This window comes from Sinocyclocheilus grahami, unplaced genomic scaffold (assembly GCF_001515645.1).
Source record: "Sinocyclocheilus grahami isolate Dianchi unplaced genomic scaffold, SAMN03320097.WGS_v1.1 scaffold332.1, whole genome shotgun sequence".
Taxonomy (NCBI): Eukaryota; Metazoa; Chordata; class Actinopteri; order Cypriniformes; family Cyprinidae; genus Sinocyclocheilus; species Sinocyclocheilus grahami.
In genome coordinates this window covers 179979-205176 of record NW_015505511.1, presented here as the reverse complement: position 1 = coordinate 205176, position 25198 = coordinate 179979, and the positions used below count along the sequence as shown (strand labels likewise).

The window sequence follows — 25198 nt, the reverse complement described above, 5'->3', positions numbered from 1 at the left end:
ACAAGCATAAAAGACAAGTATTGTGTAAGATTTTATTGTTAGCATGTTGCTAAGCTAACAATGTCATACATGTAGCATAAAACCAGCTTGAAATTTCAAGTATCCCACAAGTTTGTTGTTAGCATGTTGCATTTTTAAAGTAATACGAGATTGAACTACACAAGTTTTTAAAACAGTCTAAATTATATGTAGAGCTAATTTGATTATTCTTAATCAAAGCAAGTGATCATTTTTAAGAATTAGGTGGAAGATTTATAGCATTTTACAGCCATAGAGTTGAATACTTCAGCATTAGCTTACTTGCTGACCCAAAGTACACTCAATAATGTAAAGGAAAAAGAAATTTAATATTGTGCTAAAACTTCACTAAATGTACAGTTGTATTGACACATTTTGAAACTCTTTTTGTCTCACAAAAGTGATTTTGATGGAAGCAGCGGCTCGAAGCTAATTATCAAACGCTCACCCCCTAAAGTGAAGCTTTCCCTAGAGTGCCACAGATTGCTGGCATTTATTTTGAATGTCACAGAGTGAGCATGTAGGTGGAGAGACACCGTCAGTATGAACACACGTGGGAGGAGACTGCGATTATAGCAGTTCCATTTTGACAATATTAGCTACTTCTTCATCCGCACTCTATTATCACAATTACATATCTTATTTCCTCCAGGACCCGATGGCTTCGAGAACGAGAGCTCCTGAATTCCTCATTGAAGAGTTTCAAAGATGTTGTTGGAGAATGTTAAACGCTATTGTTGGGCTGCAGAGCTTCAGCGATGACTTCCACTCACAGTCACGGCTTATTGTTTTCAAAAGCAGACCAGGGAGAGGATGCATTTTTAATTTGGTTGTGGGAGTCGTGAATGAGCGTGTTAAATATTTAAGCAGGTGGACGCGGTCTGGAGGCCGGGAGCGGAGAATTGGCTGGTGCCTGTTGTCATGGCTCCCAGACACACTCTCGAGAATGACGACCCTAACGAGTTAGTCTGACCCCAGATAGCCTGCAGTGCAGGCTGGTCATGTTGGCTTTCAATACAGCGCCGGTCCACTCATGGCTCCTCTTTAATTAAGGTCTCATTGGGGTTTTTAAACGTGACTGATTGTAGAGAGCTATAGAAGTGCTGGGGGTTGTAAAATGCCATTAATAGCATCATACACATTTAAAACAAAGTAGTGAGAGGTTTGAGTGGGACTTGAGCAAAGGTCGCAACCTTTTTGGTCTTGTCCAAATACAAGGAATGTCATCATGCAGGGAGATCTCAGATCCATTTTGCATCTCTGTGACCCTACAGAGAATGCTTTTCCTTAATGTATATTTTTATTCAGCAATGATGCACTAAATTGATCAAATGACAGTAAAGACATTTACACTGATAAATAAATAAATATATATTCATTAAAGAATCTTGAAAATATATCATGGTTTTCTCAAAAATATTAAGCAGCACAGCATATTAGAATGACTTATGAAGAATCATGTGACACTAAAGACTGGAGTAAAAAAAAAAAACAGCATTGCAACAAAGGTATAATAAGGAATAAATTACATTTTGCAATATATTAAAGGGATAGTTCACCCAAAAATTAAAATATGTTTATCTGCTTACCTCCAGGGCATCCAAGATGTAGGTGACTTTGTTTCTTCAGTAGAACACAAACGAAGATATTTAACTCAAACCGTTGCAGTCTGTCAGTCATATAATGGAAGTGAATAGGAATCACGGCTTTGAGAGTCAAAAAAACATACACAAACAAAACCAAATTAAAGCCTGCGGCTTGTGACGATACATTGATGTGTAAAGACACGAAATGATCGGTCTGTGCAAGAAACTGAACAGTATTTGTATCGTTTTTTTCCTCTGATTCACCGCAATGTCCGAACTGTCCTGAGCGCATGACGCGTCTTCTTCTTTTGATTCTATTGACACTCCTAATTGAGATTGTAGATAGTGTCAATGGTCCATTTGAGAGATAGGTGGCGGTAATGCACTTATAAGTCTGCGCTCCACATCAAGGACGCAATAATCTCACTGATGTACTAGCTCAACTATACAAGCCTTTTCAGCTCCGCTCTTCTCCCACAATGCCTTGCATCATCGTCAGGTGTGTGACTAGCACTCATCAAGGTTGAAGGCCACGTTACCAATTTCTCTCTTTTTAGACGTACAGCTCGCTGGCTTTTTTGTGCTCTCCACTTTCAAGTTTCCTGTGAACTTCACATCAAACGGCTGAAGCCCTGTGCACCGGCTTTGAAGTGCTGGGGAGAGCTGAGCTCTGCCATCCCCTTGTGCTGGCGCTGGTAAAAAGCTGCCATGCTAAAAAAGTCAAAGACCGCAGGGAACGGACAGTGAACTCCAGCCTCTCCGCCCTCCCTGTGCACCGAATGGAGTCTTTGAAATGTATTCCACTCTTGATAATGATGTTTCAGCACTGCTGTCAGCCACGACTGGAGGTGTGAGCATGTGTCGGGATTTGGACCTTTCAAGGTTTTGTTTTGCCAGAATCACTCACAAACTATAAAAGAGAGACTATGCAGTGTGAATGAATACTCATAAGAGAGGGTATTCAAATATAAAAGCTGCGGTCACACTAGAATTTGAGCACTCAAAAAAAATTGATGTATGACATCACGGTCTGTATTCAAATCATAATTTCAAGATACGATGAATAATAATGAATCCACATGTAAAAACACAATCTACAGTTTCCTGAAACGTTACAAGCCTGTAGTTTGAAGTTTGTGTTCTTTGAATTCAGCTAGATTGTGTTCATTTAGGCTAATTGATTATAATTGCTGTTAATATGCAGAATTAGATTTAGTTTTTCTATTTTCTGTCACTTTAATTTTAATCAATATTTTAGTGATTTTGTTGTGTGCTTTTGTCAATTTTATTTGTTAAAAAGATGCCTATATAGTCTTTTTTAAACTTTTTATGTATTAATTTGACTTTAATTTTTATTTATTTAAGTAATTCAACTCAAACTAATGAAAATGAAAAAATGTTGCCTTGGCAACTAGCTGAAATAAAATAATAAAATAATTTTTATATTTTATTTCAACTAACATTTATTTTATTTTGATGAATTATTACAAAAAAGCGAAACATTTTATTATAATGAAAATGATTTTTTAAAAATATAATTTTAGCATGATTATTATCATTAAAGGGATCGTTCACATCATTTACTTACCCTCACTTTGTTTCAAACCTGTATGGGTTTCTTTCTTCTGTTGAACACAAACGAAGATATTTTGAAGAATGTCGGTACCCAGTCAGTTGCTGGTTGCCATTGACTTCATTCTTCAAAATATCTTCTTTTGTGTTCAACAGAAGAAAGAACAGTTTTGAAACAACATGAGGGTGAATAAATTACAAAATGTAAATTTTTGGTTGAACTGTCCCTTTAATGATAATAACCATGCTAAGAGGTCACACTATGATGTATCAATTTACAGGTCAGAGTTCACCAAACCAGAAGCAGCGAAACATTTTTGCATGAGCTCGCGTTTCCAGTCTCCAGTGTTTGCAAGCATATGAATGGAATTCAATGGAACAAAAAGTGTAATGACCGCTCCTGTGTGACAAAAAAGTTACAATGCTAATCAAACCAAAACGTGACATATCTCTATGTTTGAGCTTTATAAAGCCTAATAAAATTGATTAACTAAAAAAAGTCCTAAAATGTGCTTAGTAAGGGAAGAGGACGGACTCATTCGAATTTGTAACATGTTGTTGTGTTAATTTTGTATCTTAGCAAGGCTTTGAATGTCTGGTACTATGGCGGAACCCAAAATCGCATGGGCCTACTATATTTAACTATAGTAACCATGCTTTTTTGGTTTTATTTGTCGTTAAACCATGGTTAATTTTCGTAAGGGTGTGAGCTAGGGCTGCACGATAAATCGCATGCGATATTTAACGCGCATCTTGTCAGTAAAGCCAGTTCTGTAATCAGCGCTAAATCTCCATCACGTGCGTGATTTCATATTGAGCAGCATTAACTACACAGAGCCGTTGTTCACTGACGAGCTGCGCTAAACCACGTTCATATTCACGCGATTTTTTGCGCAGCTCGTCAGTTTAAGTTTTACTTACTTTTACGATGTAAGCTAGTACTTCGAAAGTATGTAGATCAACCTTTGGAACCTTGGTTATGTGGTTTATGTTTTATTAGCTTAAGTGAAAAATAACTGTGTATGTTTCTCTCAGTGTTCATTTTTATGTTACATAACAAGTCGTGTTTAGGAAGGCACGCGCGCAGGCTGATGACGTCATAGTTCGGGGGCACGTTGCAGACGTGACAGGCGAGCGAGCGGCGGGCGCTAGGACCCGGCAATGCCGGAGTGATTTATCTCCTCATCCATTACATTCCCCTCATTTATTCAGTAGATCCAGAGAGCGCAGCACAGCACAATAACTCTCACACACTTTCAATTCCAACCATATTCACTGCACGGTAGCAAAATGGTGAGGACCGAGAGGCAAAGAACAGAGGTGAAGGCTGAAGACTTGTTTCTGGAGTCCGAAACGTCTTTGGATCAGCAAGATTTTGAGATGTCTACTTGTCCTTTCAATGACGTCTTCAACTCCAGAGACTCTTCCATGATAAACACTTTCCTGAAAAATGTGCAGGTTTTATTGGAGGCTGCGCGTTATATTGAGAGCGCCGAGAGGAAGGATGGAAGTAAGTGAAATTATAGTGCACTTATGAGTGATTTCGACTCATTTGCGTAATGCAGACAAACTGTTTCATTGTCAATAGACTCAGACAACAAAGGACTGAGTTCAACGAACAATCAGCCAAGTAGACGAGGAACATGTGCAGTATGCCCCGATATGCGATGCACAGACACAATGCTTTTAAAGGATCAAGTTTCCCAAATGTAAAAGGAGACCTTTTTATATTTTAGCATTTTTATAATACACATAATGCATAAACTTTAATTGTTTCAGGGCTATTTTCAACTGCACATAGACGTATAACGCCAAATCTCACATATCTGTATTTTATTGCATGTGTCAGAGACACAAAAACAGGTGTATAATTCCCTCTGCAGCGCACTTAATGTCCCAAATCGCAGGCTGGCTGTCCCAAGCTGGCATGCTCTGTCATACGGGGCAGTTCAGAGTCTGGCATTGTTCGGCAGAGAGACATGCCAGGCAGTTTGCCATCTCTTTCTCTCGAGGAACATAAACAAGTATATAAATAAATAATAAAGGCACAATACAATAAAGGCTGACGTCACCTCTTACTGTGGTAGACTGTAATGTGCACCTTTAACTCTCCATTACGCACCTAGTAGAAGAGTGTATGTATGATGATTAAACGTTTATCGTATAAATAAAGGCATTTGATCACATGAAGTTGTTTTTGTTTGAGCATTATATTGTGCTTTGTCTAGATAGGCAATTGTAGGAAAATATATTTGTTGCCTATGTTTTTTATTTATGATGATGTTTAAGGCTGATTGCGTCTATTATGCAACTATTATAAAGAGAGATTAATATGAAGCACTTTAGAAACAATAGACTTTGATCACGCTTTCACCATTCGGTCTTATTCGATTTATTTCATTATTATTCATTGCGATTTAAAGCAAACCCGAGTCACACCGGGGAAATCTGAAATTTTATATGCAGACTGCATATTTCTACTTCAAAAGAGTTCTCCAATTCGCCTTCCTGTTTCCTAGGGGGTGTGTTCACATGACATCCACATGGCGCACGTTGCGCTGCTCTGATTGGCTAGAGCGCATTGCGTTGGCGGACGCTTACTAGGCCTCTGGCCAATCACGGCGCTGCGGTGCTGGGATGTCATATGTTGCTGGGCCTGGCTTAAACGGCACTGGAAGTGAGGGATTGTGGGAGTTGAAGTGCGCAGTATCAAAACGTGAAAAATGGCAAAACCGTCATTTTTAATCATTAAATGTAACGCAGATTGCATGGATTGTTACATGGCTGCTTCTAAAATTAAATGCGAAAGAAATTAATTACTGAAATATAGATTTGAGATGCAATTGGTATTAGCTCGGAGTGCACAATTATGTAGGAAACCCAGGTTTCAGTTACAGCATCTCCCTGTACAACGGTTGCTATTAATAATAATAATAATAATAATAATAATAATAAATAACGAATACAACAGTAAGCTGTATATTAATGAATATAAAATGAGTTTTTCTTGGTATGTTTTAATCTCATTGGCTTTACATTTCTAGATATTCTTAAGGTAGACTTTGTCTAATATGTGTATAAATGTATTTAATATTAAATACTCGCTCATAAACTAATACTAAAGATAGAGTTAACCATTCAAGCAAGGTTATTCTTTTAATAATTAATGGCATAATAATAAATCAGCGTGTCCTGTTCCGAGTTAAAGGGCCGCGAAGGACTACATTTCCCATAATGCCCCGCGCGGAGGTCTCTATCCTCTCAGCTGTTAAAACAGTAGGTAAACAAACTAGAGGAGGAGAAAACAGCGCAAGCACCAGGGACTTCGCAGGCTGGGCTCTTTTGTACCTGTTTCTATTCGTTTTATACACTTTGTATTCGACTGTTTTCCTAAAGCACTTTTACTACTTTGATATTCAGGCGTCGGGTTTTTTTTATTTGTGTTTGATTTCCTGTAACTAGCTTGGTAACAGTGTAAGGAAATACCTCGAGTCTCGACGGTTCAGCAAATAGAAACACAAACACAAAAACAGGTGAATCGTCGGAGGATATTCAATGCGACGCGACAGCTTGCCATCGTGATCCGATATCAGAAAACGACACGCATCTAGATTTATTCACACGATGACTGCTGTGCTGAATATCCAGAGGTTACTGGAAGCAGCCGAATATATAGAAAGGAGAGAAAGAGGTACATGGTATTGATATTTATAACTGTCCTGTCACAGAGGCCAACCTGTGAATTGACTGTGTTTTGAAGTGCACGAGGTATTTAAAGGGACTTGACCCGTGTCTGGTCAGATGTGACACGTTTCTGTGGTGTCTTTTTCAGAGAGTGAACACGGATATGCCTCGACCCTTCCGTCTGTTCAGCACTCCAGCTGCCAGAGACAAAGGAAACACCGAAATAAAAAGTGCAGCAACAACCACAACAGGTAAGCGCATGATCTGGCTCTCCACTTCCACGAGAGGGGGGACACTGCTGGAGAAGAGCCAGAGATCACACTGCTGTGACATCTCTCACGACCAGTCACTGCTTAATAGTGGCTTGAGTCTGTGCTGATGTAATTTCTAGAACATTTTCTAGTCGCCTTTTAGTTTGTGGCTTGTTTTTGATATGTTGAATAAAACAATATAAACTTTCAAATGCATTTTATAAATATAGCAAAGGATAGCAGATATATATATTTTAATGGAATAGACATTTCTGCTTCTAAAAGGTGGTGTATTAGTATTTTTTGTTGTTGCTTGATTTGTTATTGGGGGAGGGAGCTCTCATCAGCTGATTGTCAAACTGGACTGCTGCAGCGTTGAGGTTAGGGACCGTGCAAAACCTCACGTCCTGTTTTCGCCTTTGAGCGCCATTTGGTTTCGTTTTGTTTGAACCGAAAGTCTGCAGTGTCGATATCTTTGGTGTATTTTGACGCGTCTGCGGTAATGTCCGCTATAGAGTCAGTGGGGGAAGAAAACAAATCAGGTTGAACTATTGGTTTTCACGAGAAGAGGAGCCTACTTTAAATGTGCCCCGGACCCTTGAACGCACGGCTCTTATTTACAGCAACTCTTTGTTTTCAGGCTGCCAAGGTGAACAGCCCGAGGCGTCTTTATTAAATTCATTTCCCACGTTATTCTCCTTCTAAAACATGTTTTGGAATATTGTCACCGTTCTTTTTCTGCTAAATGTCGATTTGATAAAAGAAACTAATCGAAAATGCAATAACAGGCGTTTTAATCCGTCTATTAAAAGGCGCTTTGTTAAATCACGAAAACGGTGCGGGGCTATGATGCCAATAAATGTTATGTTGGTAGACAGCTTGTTTGAGATGGCCAATAATATCATCCAGGTAGGCAGCTCACTAGATTTTGTGATGCCCAGAATTGGCAACTGGGTAGACAGTGCGAAAGTTAACCAAAAACATGGTTATTATAGTTAAATCATGGTATTTGTAGTAAAACTGTGGTTATACAAACGCAATCTATCTGCCAAAAGCCATGGTATACTGCATGTTTAATTTTCGTCAGCGTTGGTTTATTCATGTTTAACATACCATCTAGGTTGGTCACTTTTTTTGTGATGCCTAAAATGTCGTCTGTGTAAGTAGTTCACTAGGTTTCGAGATGCCCAGAATTTCTTTCACTGTAGGCAATTTATCAAGTTTTGTGTTGCCCCCCCCCCCCCCCCCAAAAATGTCATCTAGTTACAGGTTTTGAGTTGACCAAAAATGCCATCTAGTTACAGGTTTTGAGTTTACCAAAAATGCCATCTAGTTACAGGTTTTGAGTTGACCAAAAATGCCATCTACTTACAGGTTTTGAGTTGACCAAAAATGCCATCTAGTTACAGGTTTTGAGTTGACCAAAAATGGCATTTAATGGCAAATATAACGATCAGTAGCCTATACTAAACATCGCACATCCTGCGATGTGACTATCGCGGATGCGCACATCGCGATATTGATGCTGAAACGATATATTGTGCAGCCCTATTTCGAGTTGACCAAAAATGCCGTCTAGCTACAGGTTGAGTTGACCAAAAATGCCGTCTAGCTACAGGTTTTGAGTTGACCAAAAATGGCATCTATCGATAGGTTTCGAATTGACAAAAAATGCTGTCTAGGTACAGATTTTGAGTTTATCAAAATGCCTTCTAGCTACAGGTTTTGCACTGACCAGAATGCCATTTAGGTGAGCAGCTCACAAGGGTTATTTTTTCCTCTTCTCTTAGACGCAATGTGCGTGTGAGTATGTTTAGTGTGGTGTCAGTTCCGTCTGTTTTGTTTCACTGCATTTCTAAGTAACAGACATCTTGATGACTGATCTCAGGTCTGTGTTACTGTACACAAAGCGAGCACTGATGGAGGAAATGTAAAGGAAACACTATCTGATCATCTGGCATGCCTGTGTGTGTCTCGAGTTGACCAAAAATGCCGTCTAGCTACAGGTTGAGTTGACCAAAAATGGCATCTATCGATAGGTTTCGAATTTACAAAAAATGCTGTCTAGGTACAGATTTTGAGTTTATCAAAATGCCTTCTAGCTACAGGTTTTGCACTGACCAGAATGCCATTTAGGTGAGCAGCTCACAAGAGTTATTTTTTCCTCTTCTCTTAGACGCAATGTGCGTGTGAGTATGTTTAGTGTGGTGTCAGTTCCATCTGTTTTGTTTCACTGCATTTCTAAGTAACAGACATCTTGATGACTGATCTCAGGTCTGTGTTACTGTACACAAAGCGAGCACTGATGGAGGAAATGTAAAGGAAACACTATCTGATCATCTGGCATGCCTGTGTGTGTCTCCCGAGAAGAGGTCATTCAGGCTGTATCGGTTGAAATGAAGGTGGTGGAAAGATTGTGAGGAAAAAATACTTTTCCACATGTTTAAAAAACTATGTGGGGCATCCTCATTTTTGTTTGTTTTGTATGCCTTTGGCAACCCACATTTTTTAGCATTAAAATACAAGATTTTTTCACTTCTGCTGCAAATAATAAATACAGAATACGCCAGTGTTACACTGTAAGAAAAACATCCATAGAAAAATGAAAATGTACAGGTAATTTCCTACCAGGACATTAAGTTTACGGACACTTGAACCCTTGAACCCTGACACTTGAACCCTAAATACAACACAATGCAGAATTGTATTTCATTGTGTGTATTGTAATGTATTTCAAAACAACAGGTAAAAACCCGTGAAAATCAACACTGTGTGCCATTTATACGGTCTTTTCCTAGAGTGTATGTCTCTTGACACTACACATCCTATCACACAAAAATAAGAGCTGTGAAAACACATGCATACTGTTCGTTTTTTTATGTCTTTTCCTCCCTCGCACTATTCCTCCTCCCCCTTGAGCTTGCAAGCATCCTCCCGTGCAAAAGCGGCAATACCATAAGGTCAGCTACAGGATGCCTGAAAACACGATCTTGGTATTAATAGTCGGGAAGGGAAAGTGGTCACATGACCCATGGAGAAGTAGGCCCTCGCTGCATCCACATCTTGCTGCCCCTACAACGGCTTTGCCGTGCACCGGTTCAGCCGGCCATTTAGAGCTTTGGAAAAGCTTTCAGCATGTTGCCACACAAAGAGTCTCTTAGGGGGACGGCTGATTCACTTTACATTATTAACATAACACTGACTCGTGCGAGAGAGCGAGAGCGTAAGGTAAAAACCCGTGAAAATCAACACTGTGTGCCATTTATACGGTCTTTTCCTAGAGTGTATGTCTCTTGACACTACACATCCTATCACACAAAAATAAGAGCTGTGAAAACACATGCATACTGTTCGTTTTTTTTATGTCTTTTCCTCCCTCGCACTATTCCTCCTCCCCCTTGAGCTTGCAAGCATCCTCCCGTGCAAAAGCGGCAATACCATAAGGTCAGCTACAGGATGCCTGAAAACACGATCTTGGTATTAATAGTCGGGAAGGGAAAGTGGTCACATGACCCATGGAGAAGTAGGCCCTCGCTGCATCCACATCTTGCTGCCCCTACAACGGCTTTGCCGTGCACCGGTTCAGCCGGCCATTTAGAGCTTTGGAAAAGCTTTCAGCATGTTGCCACACAAAGAGTCTCTTAGGGGGACGGCTGATTCACTTTACATTATTAACATAACACTGACTCGTGCGAGAGAGCGAGAGCGTCCACTGGCACTCACTCATTGTACGAAGAGGAGAGCTCTCTCACGTGCTCACATATAGACTGGTCGTTGTGCTCGCTTTCTCTGCTCTGCACACTTCATTTCTCTGTCTTTACGCTGCAAACAAAGAGTTGCAGTGACATGTGGGTCATTTAGAGGAGCCTTTTATAATTCCTTCTGGAGCCACTGGATTGGTTGTGGCTGGTTCAACCCCCCAATAAAGATTAATTAGTAAATCCTTTGGAACCTTTAATGATGCATAATCTTGTTCTTTATGAGCGGCCAGGCTTTTTTCCCTCATACATGTTCTCTGATCTCACGATGAGAGGTGACGTTTAAATCTGGAGATAAGTGCTCAAGAAATGAGCTTATGCTTATGATGGGGGTTATGAGAAAAACCTTGCACTTATTTCCTCACAGACTCACAAGAAAGTTGATGTTTGCTCATTCATTGCTTCTGTTTTGTTTTATAGGTCCACACACAATGAGCTGGAGAAAAATCGGTAAGTACGATTTTTAAGGTATTGTTTTTTTTATTTTATTTTTTATTTTTTTTAACCTTAATACTGAGAACACTGGCAATGATAGGAAATATCACAAGCCAATATCACTTAAACTTGCCTCAACCTCATGAGCACCACAACTTGAACGTGCGCTAATTGTCATGATTACAAATAGGTAGAGCTGTCGTGATTCGTCGATTTTATTCGACTATTCGATTTTTTTAAAATCCTCGACTTCATTTTGCTTGCGTCAACTAACCGGCAAAATACTGGAAGTGGCACATTTCACGGACGAGAATCCATAAAACACATTTTTAGACTGTTTCCCAAGGCTGCATGATATATTAAACCCATTTAAAAAATCATAATTAAGCATAATTGTGAATTCACAAACACTACGATTTAATTAAATAATTAGGTACCTAAAAGTGAAACTAAGAGGTGACCCAATTCTGCAAATCTAAGGGCATTCCCTCTCCTCATGGCACACCCGCCCCTCGGTCCTGCATAACTACTGCAGCCTCAGCTTCAGATTACTGCCCAGAGTCCAGGGAGACAACAGAAACGATAGACGCACTCATATGTCCGTTCTTTCACAATGTCATTTGCATAATAGGATGTTCACAGAAGGAAACCGGTTATTACTGTAGGTGTACATTATTTGAAGAATACAAGTGTGATTTCTTTGAAATATCCCAAACATATGGGTAGTGTTTTTCTTTGAAATCGCCACCTGTGGGCATAGTGAACGCAATGCATGAGTGTTTACAGATGATGGACTGTATGTTCTGGACTCATGAGTGCTTATCTGATAGGTATTAGACACCGACAATGCGGGGCCTGCTGTTTAGGCTCTATGCACGCGAATACTGAAGGCTCCACTTCAAAGACCGAAAATAACTCTCGTCTAGACTAACAGGAACTCCTTTGTGACACTCTATATGAAAACCTGGAGCTCTATTAACTTTTCTTAAGCACAGCTTAGTCATGGAGTGTCACGTTTATTTGTTTGCCAGTCATTTTAGATGGGACATGGGTGAGATTGGAAACTTGGACAAAGAATTTGCTGCAGAATCATTGGTGGACCAAAGCACACAGTTTTACTTGAGTAGTTTTAAATGCACCATATGTATGTGAGCATGCAATAGACTCATCTCCTACCAGACTGGCTGGGTTTCTCAGATAATGTCTACACATGTGAAGGGTTGTCAGTGCGCTGGCGTGGGGTTGTATGGGTTTGGTACAGATAAAGAGGACAGGGCTTGTCAGACAGCCTTTAGTGTCAGCACAAACAAATATTACACAACACATTATGATGACGGCACAGTCAGCAGCCACACCCAACACAAGACCATATTACCCCTGACCAGTGGCGGCTCGTCGGGGGAGGCAGGGGAGGCATAGCTTCCCCAAAAGTTTGAGGTGAAAATGGGAGGAGGATGATTTAATATTAATAAAATTCACAATTAATTTCAGTTCATATCTCAGAACATGTATTTTTTGTTTGTAATTTCACAGCTGTAATACCATAACATGTTACTGAAGTTGGAAAGCGCCGCTTTTCTATCACGAATGTGCCAAATCTGCTGATGTAATTACAATCGCTAATGCTAGAGAAGGGTAGGGGGAGGCTGGGGGAGAGCTGAGCTCCCGTGCCTCCGTTGGTTAAAAAAAATGAGCCAATCACCATTGAGTGTTCACTTTCAGTGCTGAGGAGTGTTGAGAAAAGAAACCTCGTAGAGGAGGCTAGCCTCCCTTCTGATATCAACCAATCATCATAGAGACGTAAATTACGTGATATTAGTTTGAACGTCTGCCGCTGCGCTGATAATGTACCAAGTACTTACAGCTTCCCCAAAAGTTTGAGGTGAAAATGGGAGGAGGATGATTTAATATTAATAAAATTCACAATTCATTTCAGTTCATATCTCAGAACATGTATTTTTTGTTTGTAATTTCACAGCTGTAATTCCATAACATGTTACTGAAGTTGGAAAGCGCCACTTTTCTATCACGAATGTGCCAAATCTGCTGATGTAATTACAATCGCTAATGCTAGAGAAGGGTAGGGGGAGGCTGGGGGAGAGCTGAGCTCCCGTGCCTCCGTTGGTTAAAAAAAATGAGCCAATCACCATCGAGTGTTCACTTTCAGTGCTGAGGAGTGTTGAGAAAAGAAACCTCGTAGAGGAGGCTAGCCTCCCTTCTGATATCAACCAATCATCATAGAGACGTAAATTACGTGATATTAGTTTGAACGTCTGCCGCTGCGCTGATAATGTACCAAGTACTAATGATGAGTAGTGACATTGAATATTTGATCGCCAACAGATTTACCAAGCTGTCATTCAAACAGTATATATACAAATTAAAAATAAAGGGAGAACACGCCTAAGCTGGATACAGGCTAACGTTACAGCAGGCAGCTCTTTTAACACAGACTTTTAATAAGGGATGGATGTTTGCTTCAAGTGATAGGCCAGGTAAGTGAAATTATATTATCTTACTGTATGTGTCGTTTTCTTTACGTTTTCTGACTAAAAGCAACCAAAAAGCCATTTTAAAGTGGTTAAGCAAATAATAATAATATTAATAATAATAATCAGCAGGGATCCCTAGACCAATACAATCAGTGTGCCTCCTCTATTTGAAAACACACGAGCCGCCACTGCCCCTGACTCCGCATGACTTGTAGAGTTCTCAAAGATAGGACACCTAAAAATTTAATTTTTGTACAGGTAAACATCCCAACAGCACAAAGTTTTAATACATCCCTTCCAAGTTACCATCTTTCATGATATACCAAAATGCTGTATAATAATAATAAAAGACAGTTTCCTGCTTGCCAATGCCTTACTGCAGTCCCAGGTGGCAAGCGGTGACCATCTTGTGTCAGGCATCACATACAGTTTCTGTTTGATGAAGATGTAAGATAGCTCAGTGTTTTTGCATGTGAGGAAGGAGATGAAAGCCTTGTGACCGCATTCCGGCCTCTCGCAAGCCACCACACGTATACAGATAGCACACGTGTGTTCATGCAAGCATGCCGCCGTTTGATCTTATGATGCCTTTGAACATATGTGGTGAGCCTCAACTTCCTGAACATGGGTTTGGTAGCACAGTTCGGATGTCAGCTAAGGAAGATGTCGAATTTAACTGAAATCACTGATTTTATTTCCAATTATGGGTATGTGGTTGTTAATTATTGGGTATATGAAAGCGAGGGTGTTGGGTTGAGTGTTAAGCACACTGTCGTGGATGTGTGGGCTGTGGTGTGTTTGACAGTCAGAATGCAAAGGCTCAGGAATAAAGCTGCCAAGCTGGCTTACTGAAAATAGACCAGCGACCCTAAGAAAAGATCTTTTCAGAACGTAGAGGCAATTGGGCTGATTGGCTACAACACACTTCCGCCCACAAAGAGAATCATTAGGAATAAAGTGCGTTTAAAAGATACGTCATCCATAGCCAAAGTGTGCTCCACAAGAACTCGCTGTCGATGACCTTACATGTTGTCCTCCCACAGTACAGAGGAAGATAGAGTCAGAACATTCCGCTTCCCCTGGGAATTCCAGAAACCCCTGGAAGGGAAGCTGAGAACTGACTGTTCTCTCTGACCTGATGCCTTGTAAGCTTTTCTTGGCTAGCAAAAGCAGCTTAGGAAGTATGATCTTTGGTCAAGTAAGCAATGTAGACTCGCACACGTGCCAGGGCATGTTCACAGTGCATGCGTAGATGCACACTCATTCTATGGAAGGTTGACAAAGCTCTGGGTGTTTTGGGTGAGTCAGGAAGGACACACACCCCTGTGGCAGTCTTTGGGTTATGTCGGAAGAGTATAGCAGAGGACACTTGAGATTCAGAGGCCACTACTGCTCTGTCTTGCCCCACATTTACTGTGTTCTGTAAAAGAACACAGTGTTTCATCGCACATCTCGCTTCAAATGCAGCACGCATTGGTTACTAGTGGGTATGGTTACAGAAACAACACACAAACAGACCCACATCCTTGATGCCATCATAAACCTTGCTGTACATCCACACCCAACATTTTTAGACTCCTCCTTACTAGTACAACCAAATTCTTGAATTACAGGCTGAAATCTAGGAAGCAAGTAACATTCCTGAATGACACAGTCAGTTGAATATCATTAGCAACACCCTTAAAACCTGATAATGAAATTTGTATGTTTTTTTGTTTCTCCGTGTCAAAGTATGACAGTTTGCAGGCCTGGCAACTATGTAACTAAACGTTCAAAATTGGTGCAAGGACCAAATTGAACTTGAAATGTCCAACTTAACAATTGGCCACTGAAAAAATATATATATTATTGGGCAACTACTGACCGAAATATTGGGGTTACATGTCCTCCTCAATGTTTGTGGTGGTTACAGCCCTGAGGCCTATCACAGAGTGCCATGGCATATATTGAGTTATGCTTGGCCTAGGTACTCCTCATGGCATGCGGGACAAAGCTATCCAGCCATCCAATCAGTGGACCTCCTGAAGGTCATCCAATCATAACCAACCACATTGATCTGCACCCATGGTCCTTTGCTTTGTGTGTCATGGCCTTTGATCTGATTATGGAAGAGTCCTATGGCTGTTTGCCCTTCCACCACCGCTGCATGTGTATTTTTTGTGTTCGGATTAGGCGGCCTTCCGGGAAGTAAAATGAATTGAGTGGATTTTCTGAGAGAGAGTGGTGTGATCCAAACATCTGGTGACGTTTCTGTTTTCTGATTTCGTCGCGTTTGTTTTTGGGATCACCTCACGTTTATTAGATTATCCAAAGTGTCTACAACCTTCTGGCCAGTTGAAACCCACGTAATAGTGCCGAACAATAGAGAATCTGTGTTTTCCATGCACGCAGCCATCTGCTGAAGCTTTAGATATGGGGGCAGCAATCACATGACCACACATATAAACTCTGTGGGCATGTGAGTGGGGTCTGCTGGTCTGGGCTGTACGGAGCAGATTACAGCTCAGCACGTGTGAACTAATCCATGTGTTACTGATGGGCCAGAGCGGGCCTTGCTCCACCACAGCTGTTACTGTCTGAGTTTGTACATGCTCCTTTATTTCCCAGTGGATTGTAGCCATCGCTCTGCCTTTAGTGTGTGTTTATGTATGTGTGTTTAACCAGGGGTGCAGCAAAGGTATATCCTCAGCCCGATGTAGGTCTCATTCTGTCTCCCCCTACTAGAGATGGGTCTCAATGTTCGACTAGTTGCACAACAACTGACTGGAATGGAAGTGAGACTAGTTCATCCACATTTTTTCAATTGTTTGTTTGTAGTTTTTTATATTTTTAGTGCTGCTGCTTGTATCACATCTCACACAGTTTTTTGAGCATCCCACCATGAAAATTGCATTCAAGACCTGTATGAAGTAAAAAAAAAAAGTTAAAATTTTTTTAAACACTTGCAGCCTATTACATTACTTTGTGATCTGTTGATGCTGAATGAGACTAGTCCATCGACTAGCTATATGCTGGCAACCCACTCACTAATCGATTTTGAAAATATGTATTTTTGCACATCCACCCCCTTTCGTGTGTTGTACAGTAAGCTGTCATTGGTTCAGCCCATGCATGGCTCAAAGGCTTCTTTGTTTCCAAGCATGTTTACATATAGTGCCGTCATAGTGTCTGTCTCTACTCTCTTTCCACCGGTATCTGTCTTTTCCTCCTACCTCTTTATTCATATCCCTTTCATTCTCTCTATCCTGACTACCCCCACCTTCTAACTTTACATCTGCAACCATCTCTCCCGCACTTGTTCTCTGCCCACATTTGAAGGTTGCTTTTATTCTCAGCATGAGTGTACATTGCTTATAGGTTGGTACATCTCTCTAATGTCATGCTCGTGTTGCTTTTCTTCCAGTTTTTGGACAGATTACATGAGAACCGAGGACTAGCACCAATAATGGCCTCCCATATGTGTGTTTAAGTGGTGGGGGAGGATACCGCTCGCGTTTAATCTGAGAGCTGTTTGAGAGTTTGGGACTGTTAATGATATGATGGGGACACTTCTGCATGCTCACCCATTGTGACATCATAAAGCACATGGCCAAACCTTTAAATAAAGCAAGGCTGGTAATGCAGATCAAGCTGTCAGTCCTGCTGTATTGATCAGATCCGAACTAGGTCTTGAGAACCCAGAGCCTGTTCTTGCTTTGTAATCTGTGCAGTGGTGTGCAATACCCCAACCATGTGACACGACGGTTTAAAGGCATCATGTGAGGCAATGGAGAAAAATATACTACGGGAGAATCCATAGGAAAAAACCCTGACGTTTTTAGTGTGCATGCATTGCTGTACGGTAACTCCATGTCATCATTATGGCTCGGGGTTTCATCTATATTACATGCACGCGATGCTATAAATAGGTAGTTGATTGCGAGAGAGGATGCAGTTTGTGTTCTCACTTAAATAAAAATTCTAAGATTCAGGATGCATAGAAAGAGGTGCTGCGTGGGAAAGTGTGAGATTTCCTGCTGTTGAAGCAAGCTATGATTATACATGTGTATATATGGATAGTTGGCAAATAGCCAGGCCAGTATGTAATCTGCATACTTTTTTCCACACACTTGTGTGGGGAAAATGTGTTGAATATTTTGTTCTCAATGCAGATTATAATTTAAGAGTGTGTTTGAATGGCGTCGACCCCCTCTTGACCTTGACATTACTTATTACCGTGCTAGGCCCATAGCATTATGCCAACTCCATTCATTATTTACCAATAAACCAAGCAGAATCTGGAGCAAGCATGTGTTTTCAACCCCTAATAAAACCCCCACCACACCAGAAAACAGAAAGGACGGATCTATCTATCTATCTAAAGATGTATGTGTATAAACATTACAGTGCAAGCAAGTGCACATGAATGCATTATACATTATATATTGCATTTGTTTGATAATTAAATATAATCCAACATTTCATGATCGTGACAGCACTGACTATGATCGTGTGTGTGTTTATTTTTATGAGTCATTTAAAGGAAATGTAAAGATGTTTTGTCATAATAAAATTCTTGCTCTGGGTGTAAGAGAGAGCAGGTCTGAACATGCTCAAACATAAGAGGCACGTTTGATTTGAGTTATTATTAAATTGAGTTGTGGAGTTCTCTATATGACTAATGCAGAGGAGTATAAAACTTGGCATCTTCTACCAGCGTCAGATCTTGACCAGAAGAATAGACTCCGCTTGCAGCTTTGAAGCACAGATTCTGCACACCCACGATTATCAAGGGTTGTTCATTTACTCTGTTCCAAAACCAAATGAACTGCCCACAGAGGCAGCATTTTAAGGCAATATAGTTAACTTGTTTTAGTCACATTTGCCTTTGTGGAAAGGAAAAGGCAATCCCAGAATGCAGTGCAACAAAAAGTATCAATAAAAATGGTGTGCAGAATTGTGCTGTTAGCTCAATTGGAGTCAATTGTAAGTTGAGTTTCCCTTGCAGAGGGGTTTTTATTCGTCTGTGCATGTAAACTTTTTCATATCAGCCATTTATGAGGTTCAAAGACTGTTCACTATTAAAAATAAAGTTTGTGTTGGTGCCAATAGCCTTGTGGGCAGCGCACCGACATACAGCGCTGTTGGGCTATGGGCGTCCCAAGTTCGAATCCTGACTTGAGGACTTTCCCGATCCCACCCCCATCTCTCTCCCACTTCACTTCCTGTCCCGTCATAATAAAGGCAAAAATGCCAAAAAATAAATCTTAATAAATAAAGGTTGTAAAAGTTTTTTTCTTTTTTTTTGCAGTGATGCCATAGAACAACTGTTTGCGGTTCCCCAAATAACTTTTCAAAGAACAATTTTTCTTAATGTGAAGGACATTTGAAAAATCTAAAGAACATTTTTCCACTATAAAGAACCTTTTGTAAAGTAGAAAGGAATTTTGCAACAAAGCTAACGTGATAAAGTTCCTGTATGTTACATAACTTTACTGCGCATGCATTGTCGTTCGAACTGCAAGTTATTCATAGTAACTGAAACACACCTAACTTTACCTAGATCATATTACATGTCAATTTTTTTTTGTGTGTGTTTTTGCATTGGTTTCTGTTTTGATTTCTCGCATTATGCAACCAATCTTTTTAGGTACCACAGAAACTGAGGTGTTTAATGAGTGACGTAATAATTTTTTCACTTAGCCTGCGAGACGACATACTTGGTGATTGTTGTTTGGCACGGTCTCTTGTCTGCCGACTGAAACAAAGTCATTTATCACGCCACACACACACACGAAAGCAAACACGCGCACATATATACGGCCTTCCCGACAAGCACTGTTTGAGTGCGTGCCGTGACGCTGTCATGTCTGGAGACATATGATATGTAGATAGCGTGAGAAGTACTTTAAAGATATTTGGGTTACTTCTGGTTGCTATGGTGAAGGGGTTGTAGGGCAAAATGGGTGTAGATGAATTAGAGGCCTGGTGCAGTCATTTGTATGCGCTACAAGTAAGTCTAAAATACCAGTCTGCTCCCTACAGCCATTAATGCACCAGGTTGATCAATCAATGTCCACACACACCAAGGCAGACACTGGAGCGTCTGTCTGTCTGTCTGTCTATAGTTCTATTATGTCTACCATTCTTTGGTTCTAGCTGTTGTTCTTTATATGGTTCTATTGTTCATTCTTAATTTTGATTTTATTTCAAGTATTTAAAATACTTATTTTTAGTTTTAGTTAACACTAATAACTGTTAGACACACAGGTCACTTTTGCAACAGAAAGGAAATAATCTCAACCTCAACTTTTGAGTTCCTAGAATGGCATGTGTGTGTGTGTGTGTGCTTTGTGTTTAAGCCAGAGAATGAGGTGTTGTCTCGTGTTGTCTCGGTTGGTCAGATCACACAGGTACAGCGAGTTCATTGCGTTTTTTCAGGGCGTGTGCGTGCGTGCGTGTGTGTACGAGGCTGACGTTTCGGTTTGTCATTTTTCAGGCGAGCCAACCTTCGTTTGTGTCTGGAGCGATTGAAGACTCTCATCCCCCTGGGACAAGACTGCAGCCGCCACACCACTCTGGGACTGCTCAACAAGGCCAAAACACACATAAAGGTAAACACACTTGAGAGGAGCTCCTAAATTAAACTAATGATGTCGGAGCTGCTGTCACCACAGTCGAGCTAGGTGGGTGTGGTTTCAGCAGCCAGCTCCCGCCTCTTTGCCCATTTTCGATTATCCGGAAGTGACGCGCGGTGACGCGCTGCCAAGATGGCAACAGCTGGCTCCGCCTACTTTAGGCTTCAAAACGCTCGTCGGAAGTCTACGGGTTACGTCACGGACACTACGTCCATGTTTTTATACAGTCTATAGCTCTGCCACACTGAGCCATGGTGCTCATGTGGGAAATATGAGTTTGAATTTGACTCGCCTCATTTACTCATCCTGTAGCCCCTGTCTCTGCTTGTGATCTCCTGTCCAGTCTAAACAACATTTACTGTTACTTCTTTGTCAAATTAATTCATTTATTTGATTCATTCATTTATTTATTTATTTTTTAATTTTGACATTTTGACATTATCGCATTGGCGGATAACCACACAGCTGATAAGACACCAGAAACTTCCAAACTCTTCCATATGTCAATATGAATAACTATCAACAGCATATTCGGTGTTATTTTAGTATTATTAATATACCATTAAAATATTTAGTAATGTTTTGAATTGTTTAATTGTTTAGTGTACGTTTTAGTAATTATTATTTCTTTTTTTTTCATGTTTTTTTTGTCTGCCTTTAAGTTTTAATTTTTAATAATTTTAGTATATCAACTTAAACTTGTTTTATGTCAGGCAGTTGCCAAAGCTTTTTTATTTTACTTTTTTAGTTTAAGTTTTGCATGTAATATTTGTATTTTATTTCAAATGAACTTCAATTAACTAAAAATGTAACAGTTTTTTTTTTTAATAGTTTTCGTTTTTTGTTACCAATAACACTGCAGTAAAACACTAAAACACTTTCTTAATTAAAAACGTTTTAGAAGTAAAGAAATTAACAGTAGTTTGAAAAATAAATGTTCATTCACATGAGAAAGTCTGATCAGTAGCCAAGTAAAAGCTGTTTTATTTATTGTATGTAAAAGACTACACTTATATAAAATATTCACATCCGCACATTTAAACAGCTACAACACCTTACAAAAAACCCACAGCTTCCTGTAAGCAGAGCCACATCCCTTAATGTGACAAATCTGTTTCTATGCCTTAATAGCTTTTTTGTAAAACACATGTCAAGCACTAAAGACAGATACTTTATATTGTTGAAAATATGTATCTTATAATAACCCTGTATTTTCAGTTTGGCTTTCATTCTGATGTCGTACTGGTTTTCCCCTAATAACAGGTTAAGCTGTCCCGACCAGTTATGTGTGTGTGTGTGCGCGCACAAGTGTGTGCGTTAGTGGTTGTAGCTGGGGTCATGCTGAATAGTTCTAGCGTAATGTATTATAAGGTCACAAAGGTCACATGGGGGGGTGGTGTGGGGGGGGTTATTGATCCGAACTGGGTTCAGAACTGTAGTAAACAAATCCATTAGTCACATGAGCTTGACAAAACACACACCTCTTTAAATCACTCGTCCTGCTATTTCATATAGCATGATGTTAATGAAGTTGTTTAAAATTTTGGTTAGTGCTCTTGCAAATCAATGCAGGTTTGAATCTGGCTTACAACATTTCCCAATCCTGAAGTGATAAAAAGGAACAAAATAAATTAAAGGTCTTGTAGCGCTGAACTTATCTTTACTTATGCATTAGCTGTAATAACTATTGATTACACCATGAATTCTTTTGTGCGTGCCGTTAGTGATTTTCTGTAATTATCCGTGAGTCACTGTTCTTTGTCTTCAAACAGAAACTGGAGGAAGCGGAGCGTAAGTCTCAGTATCAGTTGGAGAGTTTGGAGCGAGAGCAGCGTCACCTCCGGAGGCGACTGGACCTGCTGCGGGGCGGCGGGGGCGTGCTGGAGGGCGTGCTTGAGGGCGTGCTGGAGGGTGAGAGGATACGCACTGACAGTGTAGGCTCCACCCTCAGCTCCGAGAGATCCGACCGCTCTGACTCAGACCAAGGTTGGAGCTTCATGTGTTTATATATCTATTATATATAATGTAAACTGAAATAAATACATCTTATTTATACATTTATACATCGTATCTATCTATCTATCTATCTATCTATCTATCTATCTATCTATCTATCTATCTATCGTTCTGTCATTCTATCTATCTGTCTGTCTGTCGTTCTATCGGTCTATCTATCTATCGTTCTATCTATCTATCATTTTATCTATCTATCATTCTATCGTTCTATCTATCTGTTCTATCGTTCTATCTGTCTGTCTATCTGTCATTCTATCTATCTATCTATCGTTCTATCGTTCTATAGTTCTGTCTCTAATGTCAAGCTAGATATCTTTTACCACTTCATGTGACATACCTGATGTGATACACGATGCTATGAACATGTTGTCTGACCTTTTCTCTTTCTCTCTGTGAACACAGAAGAGATGGAGGTGGATGTGGAGAGCACAGAGTTCTCTCATGGAGAGCTGGACAGCGTCAGCACAGCTAGCACCAGCGATCTGGACGACCACAGCAGTCTACAGAGCACTGCCAGCGATGAGGGCTACTCCTCCTGCAGCATCAAACTGGCCTTCAGCTCATAAAACGAGCTCCCCTTTATACACACACACACACACACACACTATCCCAACCCTCGAAGTGAGTCCTGCCTCCTACCCACCTTTCCCTCCTCGACCAATCAGAGACTCTTATTTAAGTCAGGTGACCAGAACACCACCCGCCCTATAGAATGCCTGATGTGTTGTTTTAAGTTTGCGAATGTATCTGAGAGAATATGAGTGAGATGGAAACAATCTGTGATTGTGATTATAATTGGGTTATTAGATGGTTACATTCCTGAATAAGAGACTTTTCTGATAATTGTCATTATCCAAATCCCCTTTTTCCGAAAGGAAAGCTAAGATGTATAAAATAGATGTTTAATTTTTAATTCAAACCCCTGATTGTTAATTCTCTACATGAATGGGTCGTGAACTGGATCACCTGACATGTTGTAACTCCATATCAACCCAAGAAACCCAAACCTGTTGATTTTCTTCTCATCCGGTCTAATGGTTCTAACGTCGCTGCTCAACGGCGATGAGGACTGTCATTGGTGCTACGTGACAAAACCAATAAAGCAGAAGCATCTACTGCATTCATCAAAGACGACTTTTTGGTGCATTAAACCGTGGAGCTACTTTCCACGCAGCAGCTAAAACCCAGCGATCTTGCACTTGACCGCGTAGAGCCCTCCGTAGAACTGGCGCCACGTCAGAGAAATATCCACCTCTGTGTTTAACTATAGATGTCTCTCTTGGCAGAAGTAAGCAATAAACTCTTGTAGTCAGATCAACACATTAGCACTCCTACTCCTGAGACACAACCCCTGTGTCCGTCCAAAAGAGCAACGCCAACTTGCTCGCTTTTGTACATAAATACGATAGTTTAATAAATTAAAGTTAAAATAAAAACTGAGTTGAAAAAAAGGTAGTTACCCATGGGTAGAAATTGCTGTATGTCTTGTGTTTTGTGCATTTTAAATTATATTTTTGCAAAGATTGACTATCTTCCTCTTGAGAGTCTTTTGCGGTGGCATGGACAGTATTATTTGTTCATTATGCTGGATGAAACCTAAGTAGTTTCAATTCTGTGGCTGCCCGAGGAATTTGACGACTTTCTTTAAACAACCAACACACTGAAGTACTTAAAATCGGACACACAAGAACGAGTGACCGCAGGCAGTGGTCGGTGGGATGCCAAAGCGCGGACCTCTGTTTAAGGCATGCTAACTCTGAGTGGCGCTCTTTATTTATTCGATCTTCTGTTCAGAATTGTAATTGTTTTAAAGCTGAAAGGCATTCCACTACTTGTGTCGTGTGCTGTGGATGTGGAGCGGCGCATGCGCCACGAAACTCTTGCTTCCCGCTGTACTGTATGTTAAACTCGTTAATTTCTTTATTTTGTGTGAGAAGAAGCATTCAGACTTGATTAACTTTCCTCAAGTAACTTCGTATTTATCTTCTCCCCTTGATCCGAAATCGGAGGAAATTAAGGGTTGGCTTATTTCATTCGTCAAATCTTTGATGGCATTCCCCTCCCTTTTAGTTTCCTAATTCTCTTCTAAACCGTAACCTCACTCCGTCTGTGATTTATTATTTTTTATTTTATATTTCCTCCCCAAATGCAAATTTAGTGCGTTTTAAAGCCAAGTCTAATTTGTAAGCGTTCTGCCTGCAATAGAGCAACACGGACATCTGCTAGGTGTCCCGATCCAGCACCAACCAAATGATTTTGGCTGCTGAACGGCCCCATATGTGTGGAGTAGTTGTACTTACCCCAGTTAAGAGTTTTAGTATGGACTGTTTTAGTCGGGTGTAAATTCATTGTTTAGAACAAACTGAGGTGAACGTCACGGAGGCGTTTTTTTTCACGTGCGTTGGTGCTTCATCAACCCCTGGCCAAACCTCTGCTGTCGTCCTCACAAGAGGACATGTTGCTTTTGTCTTTTGTCTATCCTTTTCATTCATATTGTTTTATTGGTTTATGAATATGCACTATTTAAAGCCAGGGCCCATACTGAGATGCCGGTGCTTTTAGTTTAGTTTTATTTTATTTAATTTTTGAAGAGAATGGACCGTGTCCTCTTGAGGCCACCGTGTACCGATCCAGATCCGAATTCAACGACACTTCCCAGAGAAGTGGTGCTGGTCTGGGATCAGCTCTCAGTCGCTCCGGAGGAAAAAAAAAATGCTAAACGGATCCTGAAACAGCATCTGTGTTTTGTCAAGAGACAAAAAAACCGGG

At 40.4% G+C, this 25198-nt stretch overlaps 1 protein-coding gene across 2 annotated transcripts; it reads left to right on the top strand.

Moving 5' to 3' along the window:
• Positions 1 to 4376: 4376 nt before the first annotated feature.
• Positions 4377 to 25198, top strand: LOC107602663 (max-interacting protein 1-like). Of its 2 annotated transcripts, none has more exons than XM_016295226.1 (6): positions 4377 to 4686; positions 7009 to 7111; positions 11290 to 11319; positions 20275 to 20389; positions 22186 to 22399; positions 22832 to 25198. In XM_016295226.1, the coding sequence occupies exons 1-6, from the start codon at positions 4467 to 4469 to the stop codon at positions 22993 to 22995; spliced, it is 846 nt and encodes a 281-aa protein (XP_016150712.1). In that variant the 5' UTR covers positions 4377 to 4466; the 3' UTR covers positions 22996 to 25198. The 2 variants fall into 2 exon arrangements, with proteins under 2 accessions (XP_016150712.1, XP_016150713.1); XM_016295227.1 differs by lacking the exon at positions 4377 to 4686 and adding an exon at positions 6461 to 6867.

What these genes read in the sequence shown, in the direction of transcription:
- LOC107602663 (XM_016295226.1), top strand. Translation starts at nt 4,467, where the DNA reads ATGGTGAGGACCGAGAGGCAAAGAACAGAGGTGAAGGCTGAAGACTTG. An exon ending in CGCCGAGAGGAAGGATGGAA is followed by an intron (nt 4,687 to 7,008) that starts GTAAGTGAAATT and finishes TGTCTTTTTCAG; the next exon opens with AGAGTGAACACGGATATGCC. An exon ending in AATGAGCTGGAGAAAAATCG is followed by an intron (nt 11,320 to 20,274) that starts GTAAGTACGATT and finishes GTCATTTTTCAG; the next exon opens with GCGAGCCAACCTTCGTTTGT.